Below are 25,542 nucleotides of genomic sequence, written 5' to 3'. Positions count from 1 at the left end.
GATTAAAGATGAAGACCTGAACGTCCAAAATGACGCTAAAAATAGAAATCTGCCGAGGGAGAACTTGAGTTTCAAAAGTGACCTTCACAGTTCCTGTCGGAACATACTCGAATGAATCAGCGTTAGATTTCCTTCTTTTAAGGCGTTGGACACCTATAACCGGCACAGGTGAATCAATAAATTTCTTAAGTTCATCTTCAGTTAAAGTCAAATCTACTCCCCTTACTAAACCGACCCTGTAGACATTGGAGGAAGGTATATAAGCTTTCAGGTTCTTCTCACTGAGAATGGGGTGTTGCATAAAATGATTAGCATCGTCAGCTGTGAAACAAGTTAATTGGATCCGATTTTTTCCTTTTCTATGAATAGCTTTGATACCCGGAATTTTACGCTCATAAAAGAGCCTACCCAATGCCATTGGGTGTAAGTTGCCCACATTTTTGTTATCATTTGCTTCAACAAACACAAGATAGGGGCCCATATGATTGGCAGGGTATCGGGTCGCTGGTGGAATTTTACTTGTGGGTATTGGATGTGAATTAGTTTTCTGTTCATCCCCAATTGGAGGGTTATCAGATTGTTGAATGGCGGTACTAGCTTGTGTTGGGTTAGGCGTTCTATCCTCAAGAGAATCCATGGAGGCATCGTCCCCATTGTCTGAATTGAGAATAATTGAGTCAGTCATATCAACTGGACCATCTATCAATAAATTATCACCCTCTAGAAGGTTCGGACTACGATTAGTTCCTCCTCCCCCACTGGCAAATGCCATGGTGAGTAAATTACATGAAAAAAAACAATAGTACTCAGAATATAGCACACGATATTTAATACTAAGTCACTCTGCTACGAAGGCAGCAACTTGCACACGCTAAGAGGAATAACACTCGTTTTCGCTGGGAACAACCGCACTCAATGAGAGCTCGAACACGACTGACATCAGGATGTTGGAGGACGAAAGACAGACCTTGAGGACGAAGACATACGCAAGCACCATCTATTGTAAAATGTACGTACTAGCTCGCGCCGCTAGTGCTGTTGCTAAGCTACCTCGAACGAGGTGCCGCAAGAACAGTTTCCGTGAAGACAGCACAAATTGAACGAAAAAAAAAGCTCTCGAGCGAATGGGCAATGCGGGCCGGGCAATGGCGTGCCGTGTTAATGGTCACATGACAGCACATCTCTTCTCACACTTCTCAGCTGGGGGAGAAGGCGTTATACAAAATTAGAAAGCTAATCTGTCTCTCCGTCTCTCGTAGATACCATTTCTTCATTTAGGCACCGTTGCCTACAGGCAACGGGCAGGCAGCCGTGCATTGGGTAGCTGTTTTTTCTTCGCGTTCATAATTAACTCGTTCATTTGAACCAGATTTGAACGAAGTGCCGTGATTGCTGTTATGACATCACCTCATGAACTACCTCGTTCATGTGAACTAGTTCTATTGAACGGCTCGGAGCGACTTATATTATACAAAATTGAATGAACTAGTTCAGCAAATGTATTCTTTACTCCCTGCTCCCAGCGTGATGTCATGCGCAAGACGCGATTTGGACCGCTTGCGATAATTTACAGATCACTCATCAGTCACTAGATCGCAGTAGCGGGAACAGCGAAAATCGCTTGCGCCTCGAATGGCGTGTATGACCACGGCCGACTTGATGCGTCGCTCTAGCTAGCTCCTTACGCGCAGCGAGGGATCCAGTCGGCCGTGGTACGACACTACAACAGTTAGTTAAAGAAGAAAACCATAGAGAGGTCTAATAGTCTATATTTGACATTCATACAGATAGGTTTCTCAAAAATGAATGCATATTAAATGATTGGAACAAAATTCGTCCATATACCAATAAGAGTATATTATATTGTACTAATATAGTGTAAATTTAAATATTCATAACATTGTAGCAGTATGATATTTTCTGTTGCAAATGAACTGGCTGCTGTGTAACGACCTTCATTAGTTTCCTTTGGGATATAGTCTGCGGTCTGAGACGCAACGCAGGACCTTCTCGCGCAACTCGAAACTTTACTGCCTTATTCTCTGCGCATCTCCAATTACTTTTTCTTCGGCCTGGTGGCTCACCAACTCTAACTTTGCTGCCTCGCCGACTCAAAAAAGCATATCAGGCTGACACCAAGATGGAAGTCGGCCTCCCCACTCTGTATATCTGTCTCGCCAGGAATGTCAACCCAGCTATCCCCGAAGAAGAAATTGAAGCAGAACTCCGTGCGATTGGCATCCACCATGCCATACGATCTTCCGCTGGCCCAGGACCATCAACTGATGTGCTACTCTATACTCCATCTGCAGCTGACTTCTGGAATGCTGTTGATAATGGCGTTTATATCCAAGGCAAGCTCCATCGAGTAGAAGAAATTCCGGCAACAACTACGTCAGCCCAGCAAACTGCCTCTACCACAGCCGAGCCTACAACTACGCCATCACAGAAACCTCCACAACTGCAGACTTCGTCAAATTTCTACATCACTCCCATTACCACCACCTACACCACTACGACCACCACTGTCACCTCGACCACTCCAACATCTACCCTCCGTACTTCCCAGATCGCTGTTACAACAGTTGTCCCATGCCACCCACCTTCACTAATGACCTCTTCACTCCTCACTTCGCCCTTCCCTTCACATCCCTATGTATTTCCTGGAACAACGAATACCACAGTCGACGCACCGCCTTCGCCAGCTTCACCCAGAACAGCAGCCTCCGCAACATCATCGCCCTCGCAGCCACCAACAACTTCTCACAGAATGTCCAGCTGTGTCATCCGTGGAGTGGACCCGGCTCTCTCCGAAAGGACCATATTTCAGCAACTACAAGCTAAAGACATCCCAGTCCGCCGAGTCTTCCGCATCAAGAATGCAACAGGGCCAACATTCATGGTACGCATCCATGTCCCGAGCGCCACAGATGTTCAACACCTCCTTGACCACGGAGCTTACATATATGGCCGACGTCATCGAGTAGAACCGTCCATCTCTCCCCCTAATCCTGTCAGACAACCCACCAACAATTCTCCTCGCCGCCCCCAGGCAGCCAACTTCTCACCTAGTCAATCTGTCAGTCCACCTCCTCACCCATATAGCTTCTTTCCTTACCCACCTCCGCCACTCCATCTCATCCGGTACTTAATATCTTCCCTTCATAATCTCACTACGTCCTTGCATCTCCTCACCTTTCAATGCTATCCTCACAATCTTCTCTAAATTTCAATCCTAGCGAAAATCCCCTAACATTCGCATATCCGTAGCCCACCTCCTTAAATTTGTCACATCGCTCCTCCCATCTCACTCATTCCTTGCTCCTCACAGTTATCGTCGCTCCCCTTGGCCCGAGAGATCGCGACACGATCTAGGGGGCCCGCCCCGTCCTTCGGGCGGGGAATGAAAACTCTCAAGCAGCAGCAGCGCAACGCATTACCCACTGACGCTGATTAAAAAGCGTTTCGTCTCTCCTATATGGAGTAATTTTTGAAGAGAGACTCGGTGAGAACCTTGTGTCTCATATTGTAATTAAATAATATATCTTTGGCTTGATCAATGTGAGGGGTGGTGAGTAGGGATGGCAGTTTTTAAAAAAATACCGATATTTCGATATATTGAAAACTTATTTTCGATAATCGATATTTATTGCACATAATATATCGGTATATTCAAGCGATATCGATATATCGTAACCCAAGAGTAACTACAATCATCACCAGATCTCAATGCATATATATCAATATTGGTTTATTCTGCCTGTGCACGCGACTGGTTGGTTGAGTTTATCTTGCTACTGGAATTCGCGGTTTAATTATCCACGGAAATTATCCATCAACGGCTGCTAATTGCAGATGACCACTAGCCTGCACGGTTGCTAGGGTTATACTTCCATAACACAAATTTTCATTCACCCACAGCCACAAGACAGCAGTCGAGGCATAGATCCTGAATAAATAGGGTTTTTAGAGTGAAAGAAGTAGTGTCAGTAATGCTTGATGTTCATATAAACCTCGTAAATTAGTAGAAATGGCTGAAAATAGTTAAGAATATGATGCAGCATCTACCGTGCAAGTATTTATGGTTTTATCATTGCATTGATAGGATAAACAAGGAAGAGGAAAGGAAGCGGCCGTGGCCTTCAGTTAGGTACCATTCCGGCATTCGACTGGAGGAGAAGTGGGAAACCACGGAAAACCACTTCGAGGATGGCTGAGGTGGGAATCGAACCCACATCTACTCATTTGACCTCCCAAGGCTGAGTGGACCCCGTTCCAGCCCTCGTAACACTTTTGAAATTTCGTGGCAGAGCCGGGAATCGAACCCGGGCCTCCGGGGGTGGCAGCTAACCACACTAACCACTACACTACAGAGGTCTTACCACGCTTACGTCTCTTGGTTAACTGTTTTGTTGAAACATTCAAATTTACGTGCAAACCAGATTCAGAATGACATAAAATCAAATGAAATTTTCCAATCATTTAGTAATACATAGAAGCAAATTCGAACAAATCAAAACATTGTTGATGGCTTCAAGCATGCTGCACATTTTAACGGACTTAAATTCTTAGCTGCCGCCTTACCTTATAAAGTAAGGAATCAATCAAGTTCGGAATTATATACAAACAAATTAAAATTTTTAATCATTCAGTATTATGTACAGATAGATACAAACAAATTAAATATTTCTTGATGGCTTCAAACAAGTTGCATATTGTTAATAGATCTCCGTTTTATAGAACTTCAATATAATTTCAAATCCTTGTATTTTGGAAAAGAAATAATTTTATATCGAGATATATCGCTATTTTGTTTTGATAGTAGGATAATATCGGCATGTCGATATCGAATGAAATATCGATATTTATTATATCGGAACGTCCCTAGGTGTTATCGATGCCTACGAGATAAGTAAAGGCCTCAGCATGCACGGTCTCTTCAAGTACTAAATTGACAAAGTAGCAGCAGTTCAAATATCGCCGCTGGATGCGAGGTATTCCCTCCATTCCTCAGCACGATTCCAATTAGCATTACGATAATAACTTGCACATAAAAGCACATTACAAATATAAAACATTGCGTTTTGAGTAGGAAAGTGATATTTCTATGACGTTTAATGAAGAAAAATAAATGTATCACCGAGTAATTCAAGATGAGCTCATACGAATCAGGTAGTATAATTGCAACCGGAAAGTACACATCCTAATAAAAATGAAAATACTTCATAGTATATTTTAAAACACTGCAGTATTCACAGAGCCTTTGTCGATGAATGCAGAGTGGGTCTCGGCCCACAAGTGGCCACGGCTGGTCCGTGGTCCAACAGCTCTGCACTCCGACCGGCCAACCGAGCAGAGGAAGGGTGACTCTTCGTCTCTGTATTCGGGTGACTGGACAGGGCTGGACCTCACGGCTGGTCTCCACTGTCGGTTTTCCTGAGAATGGTTTTACGTGGTTTTCCATTCTCCTGCAATAAGGCAAATGCTGGGAGGGTTCCTAGTATAGGCCACGGCCGCCAACCCCCTCACCATCTCCGAGCATCTCCTTCGCCGTAACAAATCTCCCGGCCTCACAGACGGCGTCACCATCTAAGAGGCCCGCCTCCTCCTTCAGGGAAGGAATTAAAACATTTTAGCATTAGTACGTAACCTAGTCTTACCATGCAAATACGATGGATACCCTAAAAAAAAGTGTTGGCATTGATTGCAGCTAGTTTTAGTAGAAATGCTAAAACACGTGCTTTCATAATGTTCACTACATACTACAGACTTCGAGGAAGGTTGCCACATGCTATTTTTCTCGTCACCGCGACATGACATAATTAAGACCCATTTTTCTCGTAGTTCCACATTTGCTCGTGGAAATAAATGCCACTACCTTTCTGAAGTTTACTTTTGCAGAATGGTGCACAGCAATAAACCATTGTTTATCACGCGCAATAAACATCTTGTGAATAGAATGTTTACAATAAATACTCTCTCGGCTCTTGTATATTTATCAATATGCACAAAACATTTTCTTAATGTAAATCCACAGCCTGTTTAGAGTCATTTGACCGGGTCAGCAATGGAACGAATTAAGCCCCATCTAGCGGCGAGAATAGGAAATTTCCCGGCTGCCGAAGCCTGTCGCATTCCTCTGGGGCAATGATTAATGACTGACAAATGAAATGATATTTGAGAGTGTTGCTGGAATGGAAGATGGCAGGGAAAACCGGAGTACCCGGAGAAAAACCGGTCCAGCACAAATCTCATATGGAGTGACCGGGTTTTGAACCACGAAACCCAGCGGTGAGAATTTGGCGCGCTGCCACCTGACTCGCGGAGGCTTCTATTTTCATAACTTTACGTTTAAATATAAACCATATAGTCATCACAAGCTGAATACACAAATCAACGCCTTTTATAATGAATTTTAAGGCTTATCTCACCTAAACTTACCTTTTTCCTTCACAGTTTCCATATAGTCTGTGTTGTTAAATGGTGGAGGGCTAACACGAAGTCTAGCGGTGACTCTGGAACTAGAACGTATTTCGCGCTGTGTAAACTGCCATGCGGAGGCAACTGTGTTACATATTCCACCGTTTGTATTCGAATTATAGTCCGGCTATTTCCAGGTTGCAATTCCACCTTCACTAGCACCATCTCTTGCAGAATTATCGGCGTTCTCTAGAGCGGATGTTGTTAATGAAAATGATAATTCAAAGAAAAACGATATATTAATGGAAAAACCGATATATTATTCGATAAATCGAAACAAAATTTCGATATCGATATATCGATAAATCGAAAGGAAAATATCGGTATTTCATAAAAACCGATAAATCGTTGCCATCCCTAGTGGTGAGGGAAATTCCCATTAATATGTGCCAAAACTGAAAATACATTGGAACTCAACGAAGTTTCTGCCGAGGTAGCAGATATTTTGATGGGTGAGTCAAACCAAATACCTCTATTTTCTTGGTTAATCTGTCGAAGGAGCGGGTTTTCTTGAAAATCATTCACGTACAGTCTATCACCATGCGCCTCTGACCACACAGCCACGTGTAGCGCAGTGTACTACGCAGGCAGCTGTCTAAATTGGGTGTGGAAATGGTCGAAAGCGACGCCACATGACGGTTTCGAGTAGTTACTACCGGTACCGATAAAAGTGTATCATACAGAAATAGGACAAAACTGAATCTAGGAAGCATTCAGTGGCGGCTCGTGACATGTTCACGCCTCAAATATACCAAAGTAGAATGCAAATCAGTACAAAATAACTTAATGCTACTACCACTAGTAAAAATGTTTTCACAACTCCCTGAAGGGGGAGGCGGGCCTCTTAGACAGTGACGCCGTCTCTCAGGCCGGGAGAATTGTTACGGTGAAAGAGATGCTATGAGAAGGTGAGTAGGTTGGCGGTCGTGACCTATACTAGGAACTGTCCCGGTATGGAAAACCATTCTCAGGACAGCCGACAGTTGGGTCCAGCCCTGTCCCGTCTCCCGAATGCAGAGGCGTAGAGCCACGGTAAAGCGGTATCACACGTGGCACCCACTTCGCTGAAACTTTTCTACGCCCCAGAACATTGCGTATAATGTCTTCGGCTGATTCATAGGACATGTTTATGATTCCAGCAATCTATTCAATGGTTAAAAACGACATCAATTGTGTTCACATTGATGCCAGTTTTGAGAGTCTTCCAGGGCATGGAGCATCCTCAAGATCAGTTTTACCCTCCTTAAAGCGTTTGTGCCACTTAAGAACTTGCATCTTTCCCATGGCTTCCTCTCTGTGAGCTTGCTGCAACATTTCCACTGTTTGTGTTGGAGTTTTGTCCAGGAGAACACAAAATCTAATTGAAGCACGCTGCTGCAACTTGAGGTCCATGTTGGGTACAGCGAACACGGCCTCCTTCCTCAGCTGCTCCCTTGCGACTGAAAAGTAGCGCTGTGAAGAGGAGGCGGACCTCCTGTTGATTGAATCGGATAATACGATTACAGCGCTCCTCCAGTGATCTCCGGTTTACCGACGGAGGCAAAGCAGTTACGGAGCTCCGGAGGTTAACTAGGGAAAAGTTTTCATTCCCCTCCCCGAAGGGGAGGGGCGGGCCACCTAGAAGGTAACGCCTTCTCTCTGGCCAGGAGATTTGGCGGGTTTGGAGGATTAATTAGGTTTGTGGGCGGGGGGGATAGGTTTGATTCTGTGAAGGAGTTGGGAGGGGGTTTCGACCTCTTGGCTAAGTATTTATTGATTTTTTCAGTTAGTACAGAATTTTTACAAATTACAATTTTTGGTGTTTTTACATATTGCTTTTTAACATTATCAGTCTTGTTCTGATGTTTCCGGTCTTCTTGCTGTTTTGGTAAAAGATTTGTCTCCAGCGTATTGTTTTTACAGTTATAGTTGGAATATATGGAAATATATCCCTTGCCCCCGGTTTGATTGTTTGAGTTTATTGGGGGGCTATTAGGATATTTACAATAGACGGTTACTTATTTTACATTATTTGCATTATTTACAGTTTAGATTCTTGATATTTACATGGATATTTACATGGATATTTACAGGTTTTGTCTTAATTACATTTGCCTAGTTGTTCACCGTGCTATTTACAAGTGTTGGTTTTAATTTGAATTTTACAATAATTTCTTCTTGCCTTGTTGTTGGGGGTACTCTCCTTCTGAAACATATGAGATAGATGTTAGTACATGTATTGTATACTTCTGCTATGTAGAGGGGGGGAGGGTCCGACGAGGGCTCGTGGGGCTTTAATTGGGGAGGGGATGGTAGGGTTGTGGTTTAGGTAGGTTGAGGGTTTACAAGGGTTTGGGTGGCGGTAATTCTGTGGCGGGTAGGGTGTCACAGCTTACTTTCCTTACGTGTTGCCGCCATCGGGTGGGAGTGTGGGAACGATAGTGGGTGGGAGTGCTGGCCTAGGGTTGGTGTAGTGGGAAGATTTTTACCCGGGTAGTTTGTGGGTGCTTCTTATACTAATGTTTCAAGCCGGGTGAAGTGGAAGTGGGTATTCAGTCCGGAGTGGGTGGGTTGGAAGTGGGCGTTGAAGATTTGATTGGCTGCTGCCTGGAGTTGGGCTAGGACCAGTGGTCTGTGGTATGGGTGGATGTTCATGAGGGATAGAGCTACAAAACGGATTATGTCCTCAAGGGATGGGGGAGGGAAGAGGGAATGGTTTTGTGGGGTGGGAGGGTCTATGGTGCGGAATGGGGCTACTAACTCTGGGCGGTTTTCGGGTGGTTGAGGGCGGGCTTTACATTTGAGGGAGTAGGTAGGGTGGGGTTCTCCGCAGGTGTTACATTTCGGGGGGAGCTGGGTGTTTGGGCATCGGGAGGTGGAGTGCTGCTGTGAGCAGTGGCTGCACACTGGTTTTACGGAGTTGCAGTGTGCTGTGTCGTGCTTATTGTATGACAGGCAGCGCTCACATCGGATGGGTTGGGGCGCTGGTGCTCGGGAGGGTTCCACCCGATGGTGGTGTCTAAAAATAGATACTCTATTGGTTAACCGGAGGGCCTCCTATTCGCAACTGTAGCTCCGAGTGTAAGGACGTAGTGGGCTGTAATTTCAAACTTAAGTCCATGAATGTAGGCGCCCTATAAAAATGGTTACCTACATACACAAAAATTGATCTATATCACCGATATTCCATACAATACCCCTTAACAAAGAACGTATAGTCATTCAGAATAATTAATGCATCCTCTCATTTGTTATCAAGAAAATGCAATCATATCGACATATAATACATACTCCATATACCTGTAGGTATAAACCCTGTAGATACAACAAACAATATATCTAAATAGGTTCAGTTGTTTCTCAGAAAAGTGCAGGCCCTACCTGTGCAGAACTTACACAGTACACTTCGTTCGTTATTATTATCATTATTATGGACATATTCCCATTATATCTTTCTTCTTTAAGACGCCGTCTCTGAGCGGAGGTTGGCGATCCACGTAACTAGCTCTGATCTTGACAGCGCAGAATGGAATGCCATTTCTGAAGTACAGCAGTGCATCTTCGAAGGTCTTTCAGCCATGAATTTCTTCTTCTCCCAACAGATCTCTTCCCCTGTATCTTCCTTTCGATAATAAGCTGTAATAACTGATACCTCTCACCTCTCATGATATGTCCTAGATATTGCGTTTTCCTCTGTTTTATGGTGAGCAGTACGGTAGTTCTTTTTGCTTTTTCATCCGACGAAGGACCTCGGCATTTGAGATTTTCATTACGCAGGATATCCGCAAGAGACGGCGATACAGGAACATTTCGAAGGCATCAATACGTTTTTCTATGATTGGATCCAGAGTCCAGCTTTCACATCCATATAGGAGAACAGAAAATATATAGCAGCGGATCATACGAATTCGTAGTTGGAGACTGAGATCTGACCTCACAAAGAATTTCTTCATGGTAATGAATTGTGTGGGTGTTTGTGTCATCCTTAACGTTCCTTTCCTCACATTCAACATTTTACGCTACCGCCACTTACATAATACACGCAGGTTTCCTCACATATGGTGCAAGTAGAGGCAAAAAATCTTCAAAGGTCGACGCCCCGAACATATAGCATTTTAAAAAAGTTAAAGAAGGAGTGTAGTTTCGTGCAATAATAGCGACAAGTTATAAATTCCAGTGAAAATGCTCGTTCATTCCTCCCGTATGAAGTTCGCACTACGCGCTTGTCATTCAATGATTTTTTTTTCCTAGTTGTTTTACCTCGCACCGACACAAATAGGTCTTATGGCGACGATGGGACAGTGAAGGGCTAGGAGTGGGAAGGAAGCGGCCGTGTCCTTAATTAAGGTACAGCCCTGGTGTGAAAATAGGAAACCACGGAAAACCATTTTCAGGGCTGCCGACAGTGGGATTCGAACCTACTATCTCCCGAATACTGGACACTGGCCGCACTTAAGCGACTGCACCTATCGAGCTTGGTCACTCAATGTTTGTACGTAAGAATGCTATCTGTAATATCGTCCAATAATAAGGGTACCGGTATAAACTGAGGGGCCTAATTTCTCACGATAATAGTGACAAGTTATAAATTCCTGAGAAAATGCTAGTTCATTTCTCCCGTACCAAGTTCACACTACGCGCTTGTAATTCAATCGGGGGTTCTCCGGAGGCACCGATTGAAAGCGCCCGGAGCCTCCACTCCGTTAACAGCGCTACTGAGAAGCCTGAGGCGAGTGACGTGCTTCACACTGTATCACTCAAGGTTGGACCTTTCCAGTACTACCACCTGCAAACTCCAATGTGGGATTATTGGAACACAAAAGAATCATTGCAATCTTCTTAATATTAATATTTTCTGGATAAGATTTCCCAAGTTACTGAGATGCCCTTTCTTAAAATTTAAGATACGAGACAACATCAAAAAGTTTGTTGTAGTGTGAGATTCAGATGATTGTTTATGTGAGGGGTTCCTCTGCTCGGTTGGCCGGTCAGAATGCAGAACTGTTGGACCACGGACCAGCCGTGGCCACTTATGGGCCGAGACCCACACTGCATCTACCGACACTAACTTACTTAAATCATTTCAGTAAAAGTTCTTCGTATGGTTGCTTCTCCACTATTCCTATAATGCAAACGTAACGTAACGTAAACTTAAAATTAACGTTAACTTAGAAGTTAGCGGCCATCTTATCTAATGGAACCATTCACAATGCGCCGACGTAAACTTAACTGCGAGTCCGTAAAATTAAGGGATTGCAAACTCCAAGCTCTTGCGGTTAATTTTACGTTAACTTTAAGAGCCAGACTGTAAATAACATGGTAAATAACTCTGTAATCAACAAATGTATTGTAAATAACCTGTAATAACACCATGTAAATATCCTAATAAACCCCAATAAACTTATTTTAAAAAAACACAGGGGTAAGGGATATATTTCAAAATATTATGAGAGTCGCCAATACTCAAGAAAATAACGAAAAATGAAACAACTATTGATGTAAAATCACAATGTAAAAACACATGTAAAATTGTAACCAGATTGTATCTGTCACCTGTAAATTGTAACCAGATTGTATATTTTGAAAAGAACAGTAAACACTTGGCCGAGAGGTCGAGACCCCCTCCCAACTCCTTCAACATAGCAAATCTCCATCCCTCTCTTTCAAATCCATCAAATCCTCCAAACCCCGCCAAATCTCCTGGCCAGAGAGAAGGCATAACCTCCTAGGTGGCCCGCCCCTTCCTTTAGGGAAGGGGAATGAAAACTTTCCCTTTGGTCCCTTGGTCCTTGGCCAATCAGAACAGAGGTAAACATTGTGTTTTGTGCACGATGTGACTTCCTTCGACGAAACATTTGTAATTCTCTTTCAAAATAAGCTTTGTGTATATGTATGATAAAATGAAAGAGAATTACAAAGACGCTGTACTGAAAAATAATAGGTGGAAATAAATATCCTGTAGCAATGAAATCTGACGGTAAATGGCGGGAGACAAGCTCGCAGCGCTGGCGAACGGACGAGAGTCAACCCCTGTCATAAATAAAAGTGTCCCTGTATATTTCTAAACATTATGATAGACTACTAGTTTACGAAGACGATATCATCCAAACAAATAGATCCTAACATCTCATCAGGGTGTGATAGATAGGGGCATAGATTTCGGTAAAGGAGACCTTACATTTCTTTTTATTAGAAAAGGGGAAGCAAATCGTAAGAAAGGCAAATAGTTCAGGTTTCATCTGCATGTCCAAAACGAACTCATGAGGGTCATTTCTTAGAGTAGATTACCGGTACCGAAATCGCACTGAGATAACCTCCTTTGATTGAAGGGATGAACCCATTTTCTGCACCGTTTTTTAGATCGCCTTTTCAGGTAGTCCTACACAGCTCCCAGAAGCAAAGCAATAGATGTTTGAAGTAATATGAATTCCGCTATCACGTTGTTTGATTCCATCGAGGTACTGAAATATAAAACTGCGAGATACCCCAAAACCCTACTTCCGTGCTAAATAACATGGAAGTGTTTTGATTGGCTGCTGTTTACTCTTTATGTTAGTGTTACATTCCTCCATTGTGAATACCACAAATTTTACATTAATTTTACGGTTACGTTACGTTTGCATTGTGACTGGGCCCTTACTATTACTACTACATAACTTCTTCTTCTGCTCCTTCTTGAAAGGTTAAGGGCTTTAATTTATCACCCAGTCACAAATAAAAAATATTGGAGGGTCATTTTCACATCCGCGAGAAATCACAAATTAGACACGAAACATCATATCACCAATCTCATACGTGTCTGATAACCTTTCTTCTTGAGATACACCCAATAATTGTAAACACTGGCATAGCCAAGGGGGGGGGGGGGCCCTTTTGATGCATGGGGATATTGCCCTGTAGAGGCCTCAGTATTGGGATGTAACCGTGTGTTGAAATGAAATGAAATGGCGTATGACTTTTAACGCCGGGAGTGTCCGAGGACAAGTTCGGCTCGCCATATGCAGGTCTTTTGATTTGACGCCTGTAGGCAACCCGCGCGTCGTGATAAGGATGAAATGATGATGAAGACGACACATACACCTAGCCCCCGTGCCAGCGAAATGAACCAATTATGGTTAAAATTCTCGACACTGCCGGGAATCGAACTAGGGATCCAAATGACGAAAGGCCAGCACGTTAACCATTTAGCCATGGAGCCGGACAACTGTGTGCTGACAAATGTCAAGAAATGGTGAAAAGGGCATTTCATTTCAGCAAGGGTTTACTCAGCAGGGGGCCGGAACGTGACCACCGAGATAACGGAGGCCACGGCCACAAACAGTTACAAGCTTACAACATCGTGTCAGCTTTTGCACATCGATTCCAAGAAACAACAATGTCCTAGCGATCCTGAGGTTGTACCATGATGGAAAGATGTGCTGTGTTTAAGTTGCAGCATTGGGAAGACTGTGACGGGATTGTGAGCTGCACGTTAGTTCCTCATTTTGTGCCATATAAGTAACTTGTTTTGAAGATGGGCTGTTTTGTCACTAAGAAGCCAAAACTATGTGCATCCTCGGTAAGTTATGAAAAAGTGTTTTTTTCTTATTCTAACAGTTGCAAGACAGATCGTGGATGCGTCCGTAAGTTCCATACGTAGGCCTATATATTTTGCCAAAATGCCTGGGGACTGATTGGAACCTCAAGTGGTACCATCAAAATTGCGGGTAACTATTTTGAAATTAGTGGGCGTGATAACTCGGTTCCAATAGTTCCATCTTCTCATCAAGACGGCCGGGGCTTGAATCGCAGTCGATGCATGAAACATTTTTAAAATGGGAGTCATGTTCAATTGATTCGGATTCTACTTGAAACACTAGATCCCATCCCTTATCTTTCTTTAGTACTTTTGAGCCATAACTGCATCATTGGTGGTGGGGTATTTTGAGTGTCCAACCATTCTTCGGGCTTACATTGTACCTTAAATGGCGAGTGGATACAGTGGCGTACCCACATAATAATTTCAGTGAGTGAACAGAATCCAGGTTTAGTCATATATTCAGAAGTTCAGATCATCGCACTGTTGTCGTATGTAATGCAAAGCCCTATATGTCTGAATACGAGATGTTGACAGGGTGGAGGTCGGTACTACACGCTCAGCGAATCACAACTCTTTCCTTGGCGGAGGTGTGGAGATACCATGTTTACACCAGGATTAAACTCTCGTGAAAAGACATTTATAGTGTACCTTTTGAAATTCACTAACAGTAGCGTAGCCAGGATTTCAGTTTTTGGGGGTGTCCGGATACTTTTGATCACATAGTGTATATGTGCTTTTTTTTAAATAGTGATTAAATAACGAGAAAGGAAGGCACAAGGTGTGGTGTAATACAGGAAGTCTTCTCGTAGTGGGGAAAAGTCCCAAGCTGTACAGCTTGGAGATAAGGTGTTATATCTTGCAGCAGCAGTCAGCGAGTATTCATAGTGAGAGAAATGGAGCAAGAGGTAGGACCATCGTGTGTAGTGAAGCGCTAAAGAGGAAAACCGCTCAGAAGTGACCATAGGTAGTGCCTTGTGAATGTGTTCAATAAGAAGGAAATTCTAACTAACTTCTTGCCTTCCAAGCAGAGTACAATTAAATTAATAATTTATTGTGTTTCCACCTATTCAATACAAGAAAACTTATTAATTCAAGGTTACATTATACGTTAATCACAATTGGGACCAGTTTCGACCTTTAGTCAGGGTCATCTTCAGCCTGTCTTTCAAAAGGTGCAAGGTAAAAATTCACTGGCAAATAACAAGAGAACATAGAAAACATAAACTTTTTCACATGACAAAAGTTCAATATCACATAAGATGCACTGTGTTAACTTCATCTTCAACTTTTCTGCGTAAAAACAAAAACAACCAGCTATTTGCTTCTTAGTCTATAAAACATATGACTACAAGATCCAACATTGAGAGAATTGTTTATCTCTACATCAAGATTTAAAAAGACCTTTGAAAACCCAGTGCATCTTTCTTATACGATATTAAACTTTCATCGTGTGAAAAAAGTTAGTTTTCTACGTTCTCTTGTTATTGGCTAGTAAATTTTTATCTTCCACCTTTTGAAAGACAGGCTGAAGATGACCCTGACTAAAGGTCAAAACCAGTCCGAATTGTGATTAACTTATAATGTAACGTTGCATTAATAAGTTTTCTTGTATTGAATAAGTTGAACCACAATATATTATTAATTTAATTGTAATCTCATTTCAATACAGATCAAATGAAATTCTTATCATCAATTCCAAGCAGAGAATGGTCAGTTCATCTGGGTATGGCTTTACGAAAGGCATAACTTTTCTCTCAGACATTCCAAAAAGAAACAAGGCTGTTTTGTTGGTATCCTCTGTGTACCCTTGGAAGGCAACTGATGCAGACACTGGGAAGGAAGAGATGATTCAGTTTTATAATTCTATGAAGTCTGGAGTAGATACTTTGGACCAGATGTCAGCCAACTGCTGCACAGGTAGAAGAACAAGAAGGTGGCCGATGACAGTCTTCTTCCGTATCGTTGATATTGCAGCTGTGAATGTGAATATCTTTCATCAGTCCTATCGTAAGAGCCCCCAAATGACCAGGCAACATTTTCTGAAAGAACTCACTAGGCCACACATGATAAGAAGTTTATCACAGCCCAGGATTCCAAGAGATATACATTCTAGACGCTATCTCTAGGATTATGAGCATCCCTGAGGAGCGTATCATCATTGCCGAGGAGAAGCTTGAAAAACGGATAACTTGTCATCTGTGCCCACCAGCAAAGAAGAGGAAAATATATTACAAGTGCTACAGACGTGAAAAACCAGTGCGCTTGGAGTGTATGAGAAAGACCTGCTTTGAATGTGTTGAGTGAGAGTAACATTGAGGGCCAAGTGCACTGCTTGCAGTTTCCATCCCAACAAGAGATCAGTCTCATGTGTGATTAATTTTCAGTGAAGTGGTTTTCAAATATCTTTAATACCCAAGTTAGGGTCCATTTTTTCGATAGTGTAAAGATATGTGTGTTTAAATGGAACAGTGCATTCTGAGTAACGTAAATTGCTGCAACTGTAATCTGAAGGTATGAGGGTTCTAGAAATTAACAAGTGTAAAATGTAGTTGTGGTTTTGGGTTGAATAAAGTAGTTATTCACATGAAAGTAGCTAGCAGTTTCTCTGATTAACCATCTCTTCTGTAGTCATATTAATTTTGATGCAGTCTCTGTGACCTCACGTCCATGTTGATGTCACTGAAAATGTGCGTCCATAGTTAAGGGTTAAGAAACTTATGAAATATTTTGTTTCATCTTCCGAGGAGGCAAAACCGTTCTATTCTGCATTGTTGCAGAGCAAAGTGAGGAGAGTAATGATACCGAGCCAATCTACATAATATGTGAAATATGACCTTTGAAAATAGTTTTGTAAACTTTTATTCCTGTAGATGTTGAGTTCTGCAGAAAACCCACAATTTTCAACCCTATTTTTTTTTCTGTTAATAATTATTTTGAAAAGTGCGTTATAGTAATAACTTTTGTTTTAATGCTCTATTATAAGTGAATTATCAGTTTAATACAGTATATAATTTTTCGTTTGGAAAGTAATCAATAAAATGTGTTTCCTGAAAATTCCACTCTTTGTAGTCTTTGAGTGATGCACAACAGGCCTCAATTTCTGTACTACTGAGCAATCTTCTAATGCACAGGGAAAAGAGATGGCATTTGAACAACATCCACTCTCTAAGTATGGTATGTCAAATGGGCATCACAAACAACATAGAGTTTTATAGCATCATAAGACACTGATGGCCTAACACAGGCATTAAATTTCGTGGAAGTGTTGTCTTATTATTACAAGATATTAGAATCATTCCGTATTGACGGTTTTCACTTTACAATGGTGAAAAATGAAAGTATCCTCCAAATCAATACATCATATATTCCGTCATTAGACGGAGTAAACAAGATCAGACATGTTTCGGCTCGTTTAAGCCATCTTCAGTGAAAAAAATTAGGGGGGTTGGAATAATTTACATAATATGATTTGAAAAAATGCTAAAAAACAGGCCACTAGAGAGGACACCACCTACTGCACACCATTAGAACTTCATTGACGGTTTCCACTAGATTACTACAATTTACTATGCATCTGTCTTCCACCTAACACAGCTTCTCATATTTTTATATGCCGCTCTTCCGACCCCTCTATAATAAGGCAAAACACCAGCCAACATTATGAAACAATAATGAAGAAAGGGACCGCTAGATTGAGAAAATATTGAGAATGCTGCTATTTCTAAAGCCTTAAATTTCATGATGTTTTTTTCTCCTTATCACAGGCTTTTCGCCTGCAGGTTAATTCAGGCTTGGTTTCTCTCAAAATGTTTGCTCCCGCTCTCCTCCTGACCAATTTGAGGTGATGGGTTTCCACTAAGATGATTTTGACAGCGATTTCAAACTGTTTTGTGATTTTTATAAACCAATAGTTTGTAAACTATGAGGTCCACAACCTCACCATGTGCTACTATTATTCATTTCCATCTACATCATTTGTTTTCTCATTCCCTTGTCTCTTAGGTTAACGCAGTTTTTAGTATCTATTATTATTTCAAATTAACACCTATTTCACTGAACTTTGTCACAATAAGTTGTTTTTTGCTCTGCATATTGATGTAAATATTGTATATTTGTGCTAATTTTGTTTCCGTATAGGCTCTCTTTTGTTTGTTTTTTCATTTGCGCTTTCATTATGTTTTTTAGCATTTTTTCAAATCATATTATGTAAATTATTCCAACCCCCCTAATTTTTTTCACTGAAGATGGCTCAAACGAGCCAAAACATGTCTGATCTTGTTTACTCCGTCTAATGACGGAATATATGATGTATTGATTTGGAGGATACTTTCATTTTTCGCCATTGTAAAGTGTTGTCTTAAATACTTGCTGGCCTATAAGATTCTGTGCATTTTAATGATATAAGCCTTTGTTAACATGTTATTTTAACACATCAACAATCATCTGAATCTCACACTAGAACAAACTTTTTGATGTTGTCTCATATCTTAAATTTTAAGAAAGGGCATCTCAGTAACTTGTAAATCTTACCCAGAAAATATTAATATTAACAAGATTGTATTTTAATGCTAGTTTTTATATGAATGGGTGTCAAATAAACAACTGGAATGATTCTTTTGTGTTCCAATAATCCCACACTGGAGTTTGCAGGTGGTAGTACTGGAAAGGTGCAACCTTGAGTGATACAGTGTGAAGCACGTCACTCGCCTCAGGCTTCTCAGTCACAGTGGAGCAGCTGAGGGAGGAGGCCGTGTTCGCTGTACCCAACATGGACCTCAAGTTGCAGCAGCGTGCTTCAATTAGATTTTGTGTTCTCCTGGACAAAACTCCAACACAAACAGTGGAAATGTTGCAGCAAGCTCACAGAGAGGAAGCCATGGGAAAGACGCAAGTTCTCAAGTGGCACAAACGCTTTAAGGAGGGTAAAACTGATCTTGAGGATGCTCCACGCCCTGGAAGACTCTCAAAACTGGCATCAATGTGAACACAATTGATGTCGTTTTTAACCATTGAATAGATTGCTGGAATCATAAACATGTCCTATGAATCAGCTGAAGACATTATACGCAGAAAAGTTTCAATGAAGTGGGTGCAATGTGTGATGAATGATGAACAGAAGGCTCACCATGTGATGGCATATCAAGAATGCAAAAGGAGACTTCGGCGGGAACCAGATTTTTTGGGCAGGATTATTACATGTGACTATTCCTGATTCCATCATTATGACCCAGAGGCGAAACAGCAAAGTGCCCAATGGAAATGTCCTTCCAGCCCAAGGCCCAAAAAGGCCAAAGTTCAGGAGAGTGCAGGGAAAGTCATGCACCTTGTCTTTTTTATAAGCAGGGTATTGTGTATGATCATGTAGTGAAAAACCAACACACTGCTACTGCTGATTACTATTGTGAAGTGTTAAAGGGGCCACTGAAAAGAAAATTTGCAGAAAGAAAGACCAAACTTTGCTCAAACAGGATGGATCCTGCACCAGGACAATGCACCTGTGCATCGGGCAATCAAGACACAAGACCCAATAACTGAATTGTGGCATTGAGGTGATGCCACATCCACCTTACTCACCGGACCTAGCAGCTTGTGACTTCTGCCTATTTCCTGCAATGAAAGAGGAACTTCGGGCTCGTCATTTTCAAAGTGATCAAGAAGTAAACAATGCAATTTCGGGTATACTCAACAGACTGTCAAGAAAGTGCTTCGGGGAACATTTTGAGCAGTGGACTGAACGCTGGAACCATTGTATTGTGTCTGAGGGAGAATATTTTGAAGGTCTGTAAGTGAATATGAATAAAGGTGGCCATTATTTGGTTGTAATAAAATTGTTCCGGTTATTTTTTAACACCCACTCGTATATAACATTATATGTTGACAATTTGTAATTTTGTCTTGGCTCCTGCATGTTGTTTTAAGCTTGTTGTTTTAAGGGGACTATCGAAGGTCATCGGCCCACTTGGCTCCTGGAAAGGATGGGTGTTTGTATGATTTTGATTACTGATGAACAAAATGATATAATTTTTCTTGAAACATATAAAAATAATGCATAAGTTATTTTGTTTTAGTGAATGTAATAAATATTGACACGGTAGACCTTCTTAAAATCCATTGTGTTATTTAGTTGTCACAGATAATATGGACCAAATAGAACCAAAAATGGTCAAATTTGTTCATTACAAAGCTATTGTGCATGCAAGGAGTGGCAATACTACTTATTAAAATGCTTAATTACCACGTAGCCATTTTGGTGTATGACCGGGGACCACCTTGTTTATGACACATTCTTATTTGCTACTCATCCTGGTGAACTGTTTTGGCCAGTTATTCATGGCGGAAGTTGTGGAAGTGAAGGTCAATGTTCAAACAGGGGCAGTATTCTCCCCAGAAAATTTTGTCAACCGGATGACAGGAATGAGTAGCCGAGCAGGGAATACTACCTAAAAAGTGAATATGATCAAATTTCAATTGAACTATTTTAGTGTTATTATCACGAACATGACATAACAGAGTATTTTGAACTAGTATTGTACTGCTCGTTCATAATCGTGTAACCTGGGGCTTATCACCCAATTTCTGTGGAGTGCCATACAGGTTTGTGACGTCCCACGGAATCGAGTGCTCGCATATGATTCCATGCTAATCCAACAAACCCCTCAGGCACGATACTACATTATGGTCAAGCTGAATATTTAAACTCCAATGTAATTGATGCAGTTATGCAGACAATAAAGAAAATTTATCATTTAAATAAACAGTTTCACAGTATTTACATTTTAATTTGGAGCATACAGTGACTCAAATATGTATTAATATTATGCACCTAGCTTAGCTTATATCTAAGTTATGTTAGCCAGGCAGTCTGTAAAAACGGCAGGGCGGTGCGCCCATTAAAAAGGAGAGAACACTGAGGGGGCAAGACCCCAACATCCATTTGTACCTAGACACAACCTCTCGACTTACATCACGTGAACCCCCTGTGGGTCGGGGAAGCAGACGCAGAATTCACCCACGGTATCCCCTGCCTGTTGTAAGAGGTGACTAAAAGGGGTGACCAAGGGATGATCAAATTAGAACCATGAAACTACTTGTGATTAGTACCACCACGCGGGGAACACTATGAGTCGCTTTTACTTGCGCGTAGTACCACTATGTTGGGTACCAAATAGGTTTGTGATTAGTAGCAAAAGAGGGCGCGACAGCTTTTACTGTACCTGTGTTTAGTAGCACTATATGAGCAACACCATGGGATGACGGAACCCATGGTTCTGGCTTGCCTATGGTTAGTACCTACTATATGAGGAACACCACGGAATAGTAAGAATCTCTGTGGTTAGTACACTTCTGTGATGAACACCATAGGTTTGCATTGCCTGTAAATGATGCTGCAATGTGCAAAACAGCATAAGTCTGTAATACATGTGCGAATTTCATTACCTGTGAGTAGTACCATAATGTGTGGAATACCGCGAGTCTACGCTACTTTTGATTAGTACCGCAACATGACAAATACCATGGTTCTACTTTCCTAGAGATAAGTACCATTGTGAGGGGCCGCTGACTTGGATTTTGGACCTCTTAAGACTGCAAGTATCATCGATTCAGTATCGTTCTATTGTTCTACGCCAGCTTCTGTGCATGTGAAGCACTGTGGGTCGGTTCCACGGATTGTTTTGAATTCATATCCATCCATCTATCCGTCCGTCCTCATGTTCTGAATTGTGGTCAGTGGATGTTTTTGAGCTTTTAATTTGTCATTTCATTTCGTCTCATTTCGTACCATCAGGGGCCGATGACCTAGATGTTAGGCCGCTTTAAACAACAAGCATCATCATCATCATCACCATCATCATCATCACCATCATCATCATCACCATCATCATCATCATCATCATCATCATCATCATCATCATCATCATCATCATACATCAGGTGAAGCGATACCGGTCAGGCAGTAAAGCAGATGGATGCAACTCCCAGCTTCTAGATAAAGCCCCATTAAACTTACCGTTCTGTGTGTTTCAGAGTGTGCTACCACGTCTTGGCAGGAGTACGGAGAGTGTATCCCGTCCTGCGGTATGGGCTGGAGGAGGGCCCAACGAGAGTACGTCGACCCGGACCTGGCGTATATCCATGGCTGTCAAGTGCAGCTGACGAGGAGAGAGCGCTGCGAAAATGAACCCTGCACGTGAGTAAAGTAGTTGCCATTTATCTTACTAATATAATAAAACTGCAGAGTCTATCCGTACATTTGCTTTCCTTTGCCAAAATTTTGAAAGGGTTGATGTTCCTATCCAGTGTTGCCAACTTATATTTTCAAGATCTGTTAAATACTACTAAAAATCCACTAAAATTCTGCCAAGAAATCTGATCTCAAATAAATTCAGTGTTGCCAACTTATATTTTCAAGATCCACTAACTACTACTAAAAATCCACTAAAATTCTGCCAAGAAATCCGATCTAAAATAATTAGCAATAAAAATGAGCAATAATAATAATAATAATAATAATAATAATAATAATAATAATAATAATAATAATAATAATAATAATAATAATAATAAATAATACTAAAAATAAAAGTAAATGTCTGTACTCACCTGATCTGTGAGTTTCACTGGGATTAACCTCCTGCCTGCGAGCCAGCGAGCTAAAACTTGTAGGTGTTTTACTGCCGGGTGCAAACTAGGTGAATCCCCTACCTCAAGGGCCACACACAGAACAGGCCAGTTCATTAAATGGTCTTCCTTCCTAGCATAAATATAAATGCTACTCTCTCGCAGTTTCATTATCTGTCGTCATTCGTCAACTAAGAAATAAGTAACCTTTCCCCACGCATTACAAATTTATGATACCATGATCTCATAACTTCAAATCCAAATAACATATTTTCCTCATGCGACTGCTAGCTCCTGACAATAAATACGCTACGGCTCGGAGACAGACTGGAGTACAAATTTAGAAAAACGTAAAATGAATAAAACACTAAATTCCACTATAATAAATCTAGAATTCCGCCAAGAAATCCGCTGTCCGCTAAATGATATATTTCTCTGCCGACAGTCTTCTAATTCCACCAAATTTAGCGGAAAATCTGCTAAGTTGGCAACACTGTTCCTATCAAGCAGAAAATGTAACTATAAGATATAAACTTCATGTTTTGATCCGTATTAAATTGCGGTTGCAATAAAAACAAAAATTATGTCTGAAATAGTCCTCCTTTTCAATACAATATTACATAATGTTTGCATTATATTTTTTAGTTAAGGAACTAGTTTCGGCGTTGGCTGGCCATCATCAGCCATAATACAAAACTGTTCAAACACATTTAATAACTAAAACAAATGTACAGACATACACAAATGACATTATGATAATAATTTGGGGATATTAGGTCGTGTAATATTAATTATCAGATGCGTTTCGATCCTGCGACCAAGATCATCTTCAGAGCATTAACAAAGCATAGTGGCAACTATCACTCCATAGTAACCAGACTCAAGATAGAGAGACCCTTTAGAAATATAGTTCATTCCAGGGCCTCCAAAGTCGCGGAGAAAGATGTTGACGAGTTAACTACAGAGGGTAGCCATGATCTACTCAATATATAGCAATCACCTTTGTTATAATTATTTGGGCGTTTAGCAATTTCTATCACCTCACAAATGATTCTAGGAATAAAATGTTTCTCTTTATAAATGACAGAAGTTGCATCAAAAATTATTTGATGGTCATTATGTATGGCATATTCTGCCACAGCAGACTTCTCTGGCTGGCAAAGACGTAAGTGCCTGCGATGTTCTTTAACCCTTGTTGCTACCTTCCTACATGTTTGGCCAACATAAACCAATCCACAGGAGCAAGGAATCATATTCAGCGCAATTTAAACCGATAGGATCTTTAACAGATCACAGGATCGAAACGCGTCAGCTGATAATTAATATTACATGACCTAATATTCCCAAATAATTATCATAATATCATTTAGTAGTCATGAAGGTCTACGTATTAAGATACACAAATGACATTAAAAGGCATTAAAGGCATTAGAGATCCTGAAATGAACAATGTACACAACATTAATTATAAAATGGAATTAAAATAGGGATCTTTAGTGAGATTAAAATCCTTGGATGCATTGCATCATGTTAAAACATGTTTCCTTAAAAAGGTCCTAGGCAGAACACTGTGGGGGCAAGACCCCAAAGTGGTCCGCCTTCATCCACTTGTACCTTCCCACAACCTCTCGACTTGTAATTGTCATGAGTAATTGTCATGAAAACGCTGAAGGGTTCCTCTATTGAAAGTTGTCAAATGGTGAGTCGAGCATGGCACACGAAGATATGTCTAAATAACTGGCATATTCTTAAGTTACAGCTGGTAGAGAAGTATCATTCACAATTCAACATGGTGTCCATGCAGTTAACCTTCCATTGCACCATATGGTGCATGGCATACTGTTGTGTGCCTCATACTAATGGAGAGGAGTTGAGACCTAAAAAAATGTAATGTAAACATTATATAATATAGTACTGCAAAGGTGGACCATTTCAGACATAATTTTGTTATTATCATCTGTCAGCTGGACAAGAACCAGACAGCACTTATAGGAAAGGAGCAAATCAATGCGAAAATAAGAAAAGGAGTAAGGCAAGGATGTGGTCTGTCACCTCTATTATTCAATGTGTATTTAGAAGAAGCAATGAAAGAGTTTTCAGCCACCTCCACCTATGGAATAAAAATAAATGGCCAACTATACCAAACAATATGTTTCGCGGATGATATTGCCCTCATAGCTGAAACTGAGAAAGAGATAGACACCTCACTAAAGAAGTTGAATGATCTACTAATACTAAAATGTAACATGAATATTAACAAAACAAAAACCAAGATAATGAAATGTACTCCGGATGGTAAACAGGATGTTAATGTTTGGTTGGAAGGAGAAAAATTGACTCAAATAAATCGGTTCAGTTATTTGGGAAGCATCATTACATCTGATGGGAGGTGTGAAAAGGACATCCGTTCTCGAATAGCCCAGGCTAAAGAAGCTTTCAATAAAAAAAAAAAGAAGCCTGTTGACCTCCAAGGCAATATCCCTACCAGTAAGAAAGCATTTCATTAAGAGCTTCATCTGGGGCATTGTGACCTATGGCTCTGAAACCTGGACTCTATTAAAGGCTGATATGAAAAGAATAGATGCATTTGAAATGTGGTGCTGGCGTCGAATATTATGAATTCCCTGGACTCACGGGCTAACAAATGAAGTTCTCAAGAGAGCTGAAGAAACCATCAGTCTAGAGAAAATGATCACGAAAAGAAGATGTAGTTGGATAGGTCATGTGCACCACACTGCTTGAAGGGAAACTGGAAGGAAAGACTAGAAGAGGACGACCAGGAGCAGCGTTCCTCGATGGCATTAAAGGGCGACGTCCATATCAACTAATCAAGCAGCTGGCTCAGGATTGAAGGTCGTTGGACGAGGATAGTCATGCTACCCACC

General features: G+C 41.2%; 1 protein-coding gene across 2 annotated transcripts in view; it reads left to right on the top strand.

Annotated features, from left to right (window-relative positions):
- Positions 1 to 25,542, top strand: part of LOC136884414 (spondin-1) — a 433,578-nt gene that overhangs the window by 342,984 nt on the left and 65,052 nt on the right. For both annotated transcript variants that reach the window (XM_067156552.2, XM_067156550.2), the window contains exon 9: positions 22,064 to 22,226. In XM_067156552.2, coding sequence (XP_067012653.2) covers positions 22,064 to 22,226 — 163 coding nt within the window. The remainder of the gene's footprint in view (positions 1 to 22,063; positions 22,227 to 25,542) is intronic.

Source organism: Anabrus simplex, chromosome 12 (assembly GCF_040414725.1).
Source record: "Anabrus simplex isolate iqAnaSimp1 chromosome 12, ASM4041472v1, whole genome shotgun sequence".
Taxonomy (NCBI): domain Eukaryota; kingdom Metazoa; phylum Arthropoda; class Insecta; order Orthoptera; family Tettigoniidae; genus Anabrus; species Anabrus simplex.
Note: the sequence above shows the minus strand (reverse complement) of the source record. Positions and strands in the feature narration are given on the sequence as shown.